The sequence below is a fragment of the Lepidochelys kempii genome, chromosome 9 (assembly GCF_965140265.1).
Source record: "Lepidochelys kempii isolate rLepKem1 chromosome 9, rLepKem1.hap2, whole genome shotgun sequence".
Lineage (NCBI taxonomy): Eukaryota > Metazoa > Chordata > Testudines > Cheloniidae > Lepidochelys > Lepidochelys kempii.
Genome location: NC_133264.1, coordinates 50,400,825 through 50,411,164, shown reverse-complemented (window position 1 = coordinate 50,411,164; position 10,340 = coordinate 50,400,825). Strand labels below are relative to the sequence as shown.

The 10,340-nt window shown below is 42.5% G+C and overlaps 1 protein-coding gene across 1 annotated transcript in view; it reads right to left on the bottom strand.

Moving 5' to 3' along the window:
• Positions 1-10,340, bottom strand: part of PTTG1IP (PTTG1 interacting protein) — a 29,708-nt gene that overhangs the window by 8,130 nt on the left and 11,238 nt on the right. The window contains exons 3-5 of the mRNA XM_073360317.1: positions 5,442-5,550; positions 986-1,091; positions 782-847 (exon numbers count right to left, since the gene is read on the bottom strand). Coding sequence (XP_073216418.1) covers positions 782-847; positions 986-1,091; positions 5,442-5,550 — 281 coding nt within the window. The remainder of the gene's footprint in view (positions 1-781; positions 848-985; positions 1,092-5,441; positions 5,551-10,340) is intronic.

Here is a 10,340-nt window from a genome sequence, read left to right as displayed (position 1 = left end):
CTTTTGAGCTTACACAGATCTGTGTAAGCTCAAAAGCTTATCTTTCTCACCAACAAAAGTTGGTCCAGTGTAAGCTCAAAAGCTTATCTTTCTCACCAACAAAAGTTGGTCCAATAAAAGATAGTTCCTTTTAGAGAGACAAGGTAGGTGAGGTGTTAACAGTTTCACATTCTAATGAGTTAGTATGTCAAGTCAAGGTTTTCAAATCTCCTCAAGTTTATGTATCTTGACAACATTCTTTTAATTTAACAAGTTCAACCAGTCACCTATGGAAACAGTCTCCAGAGATGCTTGATAATATTACATTAAGATTAAGCATTAGCCAAAAGAACAGGGCCTCACTAATGAAATTTACACAAATACATAGACATTTTTTAATCCAGTTGCACAGATTGCTGGTTGGAGGTAAAGTCATATGTCCCTTTGAGATCTGGCACTGGGAAGCAATTTTAGGTTCTCCAATGGCTAAGTACTTCCACTGCTGTCACCAAAGGAGCCCCTCATCTTGGGCCATGGGGGTGCTGAGATTGAGTCTGGATGCAGATACCTAGGACTGTGTACTTGATGGTACATTTAAATTACCAACTACCTCATGTTATTAGGAGACCGGTAAATATACAGATGATTAATATTTTACAATTTGAGCAAGACTGAACATATATAGCATTCCATTTCTCCAATATCAAGACAGGTGTGTTGATCTGTTTACAGAAAGTTATTTTAAGCAGAAGATGATCCATTTCTGCCTTGCCCATCCCATTACCTCACACTGGGTACTCACCTCTCTTCTTGCCGTACTCTCCTCTGTTCCCTTTCTCTGGCAGCTTTTTCATCGTCTTTGTCTGGCCTGACAGGAATAATAGAGATTGTCATAAACAACCATCAACTGGCTGTGTTTGGCATTCACCAGGGTTTGGGCATCTAGTTAAGTTTTGTAACTTTCTAAAAGTGCTGTAAAGTAGGAATTAGATTTTCAGATACTTGCTTTTTGCTCTTCTTTTTCCTGCAACAGCAGAAGCAGCAGATGCAGAGAGCAACAAGGATCACTCCTCCTACCACAGACATTGCGATGATCAAGGCTTCAAAGTTCACTGAAAGAGTCAAAACATTTATAAGTATAAAAGCGTATGAAGATGTTAAGAAAGTGAGAATTACAACCTTGAGGCCTTTGCGTTATGACACAGAAGCCATTGTTTTCTGGAAGCTTAGTTGCATTTAAAAGTCAGAAATATTAGCTTGACTCATTTGTTTCAAATTTTTTTGTTCTTTTCTCCTATAGAAAGCAGTACAGGTATTACAGTCAACTACAATCATCCCAAGCAGGAAGGCTACCACAGTACAGGGGTGTTATACAACTAACTGATGCATAACTTAGGGTTGCCAATCCTCCAGGATTGTCCTGGCATCTCCAGGAATTAAAAGATTAAATCTTTAAGATTAAATCATCCAACGAAACCTCCAGGAATACGGCCAACCAAAACTGGCAACCCTAGCATAACTGTACACTTTAGTTACTGGCTATTACTGCACCTATCAAGAACTTGCAAGGACACCAATGTGTTCTGAGATGTCAGACAATGGTTCCTGTGGAAATAATTACCAGCTAGTTGGTATGCTTGCAGGGTGAGGAAATTTGAATATAACTTGATATCAAAGTCATTGATGTTGCTATAACCTACTTGAAAAATTGCAATAGCACAAATTTGAAAGTTACAATTTATAGCTAAATTATAAAAGCAGTTTTAAGCAGTCTTATTTCAGTCATACTACTGGTAGGAGATCTTAAGAAATTCTGTACGCAGACAAAACATCAACATTGAAACTGTTTTATTCATACCCTCTTACAAATCCAAAATGGCCTGATAACTCACTATAGACCATTACCACTTCAGTGAGAATATGACTAGAAATGGAAGAACCTTGACTCGCAGATCAGTTACTGCAGGTAGAAACCTGCTTGCAGAATAACTTCCTGGACTAATTCAAGAGCAAGTGTTGATTCCTCTGTTGGTGCAAACCACCACCCTGTGTGTCTGGTACTGTTACCATCTCTTGAGCGGAGATAGACAGAAACCCCCCACTTACAGATTTAATTTCTCAGAACTACAATTAATATGGCCACTCTCCTTTTTCCTGAAGGCAATCATCGCTATATAGATTCCTATTCTTGGAGAGGCAAGGAGGAAGGGAGAGGGGACAGTTAAAAAGAAAAGAAAAGCACAGATTTCAAGTTTTGCCCACCAATCGCCACCACCTAACAGGGCTGGAAATCACAGGAATTTAACCAACCCCTTCAAAAACCAAGGAAGTCATTTTGTCCTGCTCCCAATTTGGATTTCTCATCTCCTCTGTACCCCTATTTCTGCCATCCTTCCCCCCCCCCCCCCCCGCCCCGTCTAGTCTCTGCCCATATTTTTTTTTTTTTTTGACAAGGGCCTCTAATCCCTCATTTTCTCACCTTTTTCCTACTACAGTCATCACATAGTAGCATACTGGCTGTGGAAGACTCCTCTCCTTTGTCAGTCAATGTTAATCCTGCAGTTGGCCAGGAAACGGGAAGACCCTCCTCACTTCCACATGGAGCATTTATCGACTCACATCGGCTACCTTCCAAGCTAAATGAACTGTCATAGCAACAAACTTTCCAGTTTCCAAACTTTCTAGCAGCAAAGCAAGATTTTTTTCCCCCCCTTCCAGTCTTGATTTGCATGGCACTCCTTTAGTCAGCCTACAGAGTCCTTTTGAGATAGTTGCTAGTCAGATCTGCTTGAACATTTGCATTTGGGCAGAGGGGTCTTCCACAAATGGAAGAGGCAGGTCTCGAGGAATTCCCTAGTTCTGGTTGCAAGAAAGATTTTCTAGATCTCTATTATCCTGTCAGCTGCTCAAGGCAAATATACCTAGTTGGAAAGCTCAGACCAATTGTTCAGACAGTTTTCAGAAACTGGAATTTCATCAGCAGACTAAATCATTTAATGCAGGGGTTCTCAACCTTTTTCTTTCTGAGGTTCCCCAAACATGCTAAAAAACCTCCATGGCCCACCTGTGCCACAACTGGTTTTCTGCTTATAAAAGCCAGGGCTGGCATTAAGGGCAAGCAGCGCAATTGCCACAGGGCCCCCCCACAAAGCTAAGTTGCTCAGATTTTGGCTTCAGCCCCGGTGGTGGGGCTCAGGGCCCTGGGCTTCAGCTTCATGCAGCAGGGCTTCAGCTTTCTGCCCTGGGGCCCAGTGAGTCTAACACTGGCCCTGCTTGGTGGACTGCCTGAAACCTGTTCGAGGCCCCCCCCCAGGGGTCCCCAGACCCCTGGTTGATTTAATGTGTTTCAACTAAATATCCCTCAAGATTAACTGAGCAGAAATACCCTTCTTATTTTTTCTTCAGGCTAATTTCTTACTGATAGTCTTCCCAAGCACTGTGGACAATGCCATTTCAGAGGTGGGCCAAGGAGACAGCGTTCCACAAGATGGCACTGAGCTTCAACATGCAAGCCCAGATTGGAGGTCCACTCTCTCACCTTTAAGTGTATTACCTAAAACAGGAGTAGACTTCAGTGGCAGAGCTTTTGGACCTAGCTGAAACACACACCTGCATGAAATGCATCCCTGCTCAGAACTCATCAAAAGTTAGTATCAGTCACTGTTTACCAGGCTCTGCCCTCATTGCCTTTTATTATACCTTCAAAGGCTGCAACTGCATGCCCCATGGGGATAGCAAAGTCTGTACGCCAGTGCTCGAGATATTATGGTTGTGATTCCATATCTGTATCAGGCAGGAAAGGAGTTTGCCTTCGTTTTTCCACTCTATGCCGTGAGGTTTTACTGTTTAACTATCCCCATCCATCAGGAGCAAATGGAATTGGATGTACCACACCTACTACTAAACTGCCGAAGATCAGCTGTACAAAGACTCAGGAAGGAACACAACGTTTTGTCCCCTAATGCAAGTAATTAGAAGGTCGGGAACAGTCCTTGAAGAACACCCGTTAGAATTTAGGAATATTGAGCGTAAATATTTTTTATTAGGATTGCCCGTATGCTTAGCATTTTAGTCATGGCCAAGACAGACCCCTCCCATGAGGCAGGTGACAACAGAAACCATTACACAACAAATGAGCACTATGTTCTAAAGGAGCAAAAAACGTCTAACAAGGCACTACAGTTCTTTCAAGGAAATGCAATGTAACAGCGAATAGCTCTTTACGTAACCACTACTAAAACATTAAACAAAGGATTATAAGACAAGAGACTCAGAGAGCAAACCTAGATCAGCCACGTTTGGGTTCACTGGGCAATGCAGAGGCAACGCATCTTTGTCTTTCTCCTCAAGACTGCTGCATGTGTGTAACTTCACTTATAGACTCAAGGCCAGAAAGGACTATTATGATCATCTAGTCTGCCCAGCATAGCACAGGCCAGAGAATTTCACCCCATAATTTCTCCATCTAACTCAATCGATAGTTGAACTAGAGCATCTTTTAGACAGCTATCCAGGCTCATTTTAAAGAATGAATTCTGCTATGACCTTTAATGAAGAAATCCCTACCATATACAATGACACAAAAGGGAGGAAAAGCCATTCTTAAAGCATGAACAGCTCCAAATGCCTGCAGGTGTACCACATCATTTCCTTGGTTAAACAGGGCAGCCCAGTGCATAAAGGGCAGGAAGAGGGGCCCATTCCTGTGGATGCAGGAGGCTGAAATACTGTGGATCCCATATCAGACATGTATACTGGTTCAGGTAATATCTTTTATTGGATCAACTTCTGTTGGTTAAAGAGAACTTGTTCTAGAATATGGTCTTGTTTGGCCACAAGTTACTGGGCTAAATGGGCAATCACAAAGTGAAGTTCTATGACTAGTACTATACAGGAGGTCAAACCAGATACTAGTAAAGGTTTTTTTTTTGGTAAAGGCCAGAAAAGTAAGTATAGATGGTATGTCAACATTCATCTTGCTATATTAGCTGGACATAACTCTTCTGCTTTTCACCATGCAAGAGGACAATGTGGCCCCTAGTTCCCAGATTCTAGCCTGTGTACCATTAGTAGTATATCAAGCATTTGCCAATGTTCTAATCTACAGAGACCTGGTGGCTCTTATTTCCGGCCCCTAAACCACATGAAGAAGCTACTATCACATTAAATACTTTCCAAATACTATTTTTCTATGTAGGTAGGTAGTTATATGAGTTATTCTATTGCCAGCAGAAAAGGAGGCGGTCCAGAAGACACTGCATTAAGATGTGGTCTTTGAGAACTCTTGATATAGCTAGGATCTCTGATAAAACATAGTGGCATCACATTAGAGAAACCTGGGGAAAAGTTTCTTCTCTTGCTTGTTACACTGGATGTAACAAAGGCTGTAGAATTGATAAGGTGCCACCAATTTTTAATTACTGTACATTTTCCACAAAATCACTGACATAAAATCCACTTACCCCAGCAGACTCCCCAGCGTGCAGAACTCAACTCACAGAGAGAGTGAGGAGGGAGAAGGTTTTTAACAGGATAATCCATGCATTTCTTGTTGCTGCTGCACCACAGACACTGAAAGAGAAGCAAAGCGAGATGCAAGTGCAAGATTGTGTGAGTGCAATGATACTACTAGGTAACAAAGGCTATTCAAGCTAAGAGCATTGTAACGAGCCAGACAAGTTTACAAACTACAATGTATGACATGACTTACTATATTCCAATATTCAAGGGCACAGGGCTGATGAGAGTAATCTGTATTTGACTACAGATAGTTAAGGCGATTGCTGAGAACTGCTATGGTTAAGTGTTAGGTTATGTGGTGCTGTGGATATATAGAACAGCAGATTCCTGAGGCATGATGAAAGCTCAGTATCTGCACTTTTGAAAAAAGTTTGCAAGTCATGAATGTCATGCTTTGCTGCTGATGTCTGTTGGTATGAAAGTGTGCCTCAACTAAGGCTGTCCGGAAACAAGCTTTGTAAATAGCTATGGGTTTATAATAGTTACAGTACATTTTTGTAAAATAAAAAGGCTCAAATATGCTTCCTATATGAAGGTTGTTGAATAAATAAGGGAGGAAACTTTGTAAACAAATGGAAATGTCACTCTAAGTCAGGACTTAGACTTAGTTTGGCAAGTCAACTTTTAATATGTAACATTTGTACTTTTCACCCCAAAGCAAATACAAGTGAAAAAGAGCCACTGATTTTCATATCAAACATAAGGGTGTTACAAAGAATTTTCCCTGGAGCCTAGGGAGAATGTTATCATTAGAGCCCTTAAAATGCAAATAATCACAGTCAACAGTAGACAGGTAATGCAAAGGCTTTCTGGACTACAAGACTTTAAATAGTTGCATGAGCAAAGCATTCAATAACTGTTACAGAACCAGGGAAATGTGAAAGGTTAGTATCCACCCTAGCTAATTTTTCTTTGACCTGATTCACTGTCTTCACATACAGCACTCCCCCCCAACTATCACAGGAGTAGGGGGACACAGTTTTTGAAGTTTCCCTGCAGGTCCTGGCACAGCTCTTTGAAGCAGAAGTTTATGGGAGTTTCTGTTGGAGATGCTGGAGCAAAGTGGAAGATTTACAAGTTGTTTTTTTAAAAGGACAAAAAGGAGGCCTCAGGGTTGCTCACACTATCTCATAAAATGGGATTACAGCAGCCGCAGTAGCTCCAGACAAGAAGGAATCAGGACTACAGGACAGAGCAATCATGGTATAGCAAACAGAAAGAGCACGCAGCAATGCATTCAGAAACCTGTAGATTAAGTAATGGGCTGTAATTTGTTGGGTTTAGTATGTGGGTGCTGGTGGTTTGTGCTATACATGAGGTCAGACTAAATGATCTGATGGTCCTTTCTGGCCTTAAACTCAATGACTAAGTGCTCCTTATCTATCTACAGCTTTGGGGGATTCTGTTAAGTAAGATGTGCACACACCTAGAGTAACTCTGATCTTAGTATAACATACATCCTCCCTTCCCCTGCATCCTTTACCCACCACTGTTGCATCTTGTCTTTTTGTTTGTTGACGTGAAGACCTAAGTGTGCTGGGTTCTTAACATTTATAGTGCAGGACAGACCAAATGAGCCAATGCAGCTGTGCCACCTATGCTTCTGGCCTATGGTAGCACTAGTATACCAGCAAAAACAACTATAGGACTTTGTCTGAGCTCATGTGGTTATGCTGGTAGTTTGAACTCTTGTGAAACAGGAAGCATGTGAGTGGACAGTGTTTGACAGGTGCTTTGGGGAGGGAAGGGAATGTATGACTGTCCTCTTTTCCCCTGGCCCCAATGGGAAGCACTGCTCTGAAGAGTGACTAGAAGTGGCATGGAGTTCCATGTTTTCTGCAGTGTAGACAAGGCCTAAGATGACAGTTTAAAAGACATCTGGAGCTGTAGCATTGCCAGAATCCTTGTCTGACAGAACCTTTTATAGAACCAGTTCAGTTAAACCTTTAACTGAAGGTAGAATTTAGCCCTACAACTGGAACTTGAACAAGTTTGTTGACATTAAGATCAAGGTTTGAAAAGTTTCCTCAGCTACCATTCACACAAGTACCTCAACCACCTCTACCCAAGACTACACCTATTTATACTGTTTGATGGCAGGAACAGAAGATTATGGGAATCAAGTCTGTCCTGCCATCCACCTATCAAATCTAACCCAGCTGTCATTCATAGAATCATAGAATATCAGGGTTGGAAGGGACCTCAGGAGGTTCCCTCAGCCTCTCCTCATAAGTCATGTGTTCCAGACCCCTAATCATTTTTGTTGCCCTTCGCTGGACTCTCTCCAATTTATCCACATCCTTCTTGTAGCATGGGGCCCAAAACTGGACACAGTACTCCAGATGAGGCCTCACCAATGTCGAATAGAGGGGAACAATCACATCCCTCAATCTGCTCACTATGCCCCTACTTATACATCCCAAAATGCCATTGGCCTTCTTGGCAACAAGGGCACACTGCTGACTCATATCCAGCTTCTCTTCCACTGTCACCCCTAGGTCCTTTTCCGCAGAACTGCTGCCTAGCCATTCGGTCCCTAGTCTGTAGCTGTGCATTGGGTTCTTCCCTCCTAAGTGCAGGACCCTGCACTTATACTTATTGAACCTCATCAGATTTATTTTGGCCCAATCCTCCAATTTGTCTAGGTCCCTCTGTATCCTATCCCTGCCCTCGAGCGTATCTACCACTCCTCCCAGTTTAGTATCATCCGCAAATTTGCTGAGAGTGCAATCCACACCATCCTCCAGATCATTTATGAAGATATTGAACAAAACCGGCCCCGGGACCGACCCCTGGGGCACTCCACTTGACACTGGCTGCCAACTAGATATGGAGCCATTGATCACTACCCGTTGAGCCGGACAATCTAGCCAACTTTCTACCCACCTTATAGTGCATTCATCCAGCCCATACTTCCTTAACTTGCTGACAAGAATACTGTGGGAGACCGTGTCAAAAGCTTTGCTAAAGTCAAGAAACAATACATCCACTGCTTTCCCTTTATCCACAGAACCAGTAATTTCATCATAGAAGGTGATTAGATTAGTCAGGCATGACCTTCCCTTGGTGAATCCATGCTGACTGTTCCTGATCACTTTCCTGTCATCTAAGTGCTTCAGGATTGATTCCTTGAGGACCTGCTCCATGATTTTTCCGGGGACTGAGGTGAGGCTGACTGGCCTGTAGTTCCCAGGATCATCCTCCTTCCCTTTTTTAAAGATTGGCACTACATTAGCCTTTTTCCAGTCATCTGGGACTTCCCCCGTTTGCCACGAGTTTTCAAAGAATGGCCAATGGCTCTGCAATCACAGCCGCCAATTCCAAAACACCCAGTTAGTAAATTCTGGGCACCAACTGGTATCTCCTCATATAGGAGCTAGCCAGTTGTACAATGCTTTCATAATTCCCAAATAGAGAAAAGATACTGTGTTCAAGATAATTAACATGTGTTTATGTTCAGCCTTACAATCCTAGAACAATGGGCAATACAGTTAAAGACTTGAGCACTCACAAGACATTCGTCTGATTTGAGGCCGCTATGAGAAGTGTATCACATGAGGAGTTTAAGGAGAAGCTTATCAAAGATTTGATTACTAATATCAGGAAATACTCAGGCATAGTGATGCAGGTTAGAAATACTGACCTCTAACACGTTTCAGAGTAGCAGCAGTGTTATACTCCAAATAAAACAAAGCTTTCTTGCTCTACCACAGATGTAATTAGTGATGGTAACTGATCGTAGAGCTGGATCAGGGCTGGACTGTGGCAGCAGAGTGAATTTTTCCAGCAGTTAACTGTATTGTAAAGAAGCTCTAAAGCCAATTTCCAGTGTAATCTAGATGAGCTGATTTTTATTGTTCTTTTATGCAATGCAAGTGTCCACATTGTTATGCCCAGTGTTATTCTAAGCCTCTTGGGATATAGTATTTTGAGGTTGATTTCCCACAATATCCTCAGCTCAGGAGCTGGGTTACATCAGAGATGCAGTTTATTAGGCAGAGCGTGAGGAACAACTGACCCATAACATTACTGGGGGAAGAGTCTCTTCATTGCTGTTTCAGTGACCTCTTAGGGTCTGTTTACAGTGCAACTGGGAGGCATGATGGCAGCACATGTAGGGATACCTACCCTAGCTTCGATTGAGCTATCTTGCTAAAAATAGCAGTGAAGTCACAGCAGAACAGATGGTGGTGTGGGCTAGTCACCTAACCACAAGCCTGCCTGTGACCCTGATTATATATTTGGGTAGCTAGTCTAAACCATTGTGCCTCACTGCTATTTTTTAGTGAACTAGCCTGATGAAAGCTAGGATGGGTACACCTACGGGTGCTCTCATATCTCCTGACTGCAGTGTAGCCAGATCCTTAGCTGTTCACAAAGGAAGCACAACTCCTTCCAGGAGGTGGTAAAGGATTTAAAGTTACCATACGACATTATATTCTACAGAACATGGAAGCCACAGGATGGTAGAGTAGTTTTGGTAAATCTCTGTAATCCAGAGGTGGGGTTTAAAATAATCTGCCATTCATGAAAGCCAGGGGCAGAACCCCAGAAGCAACTAGACATTTTTCTTAAAAGAAATTCAACGTAATTGTCTCCCAGAGCACAGCTGAGTGGAACCGTAGCCAGTGGAGCCTGTGCATGCTGACCCAGTCATGTGCTAGGGGTATTAACCTTTGTCACGTGGAGGTCAGGTGGCTGGGGCCTGGAAATAGAATTGAGTTTCTTCCCATCACTCCGTCACCCTTTATCAACAGTGTTCTCTTCTGGTGGGGGACTTTCCCCTTTTGCTTTCCATCAAGTTACTGTAAGTCAACTAGAATTCATACTGGGCAAAACAT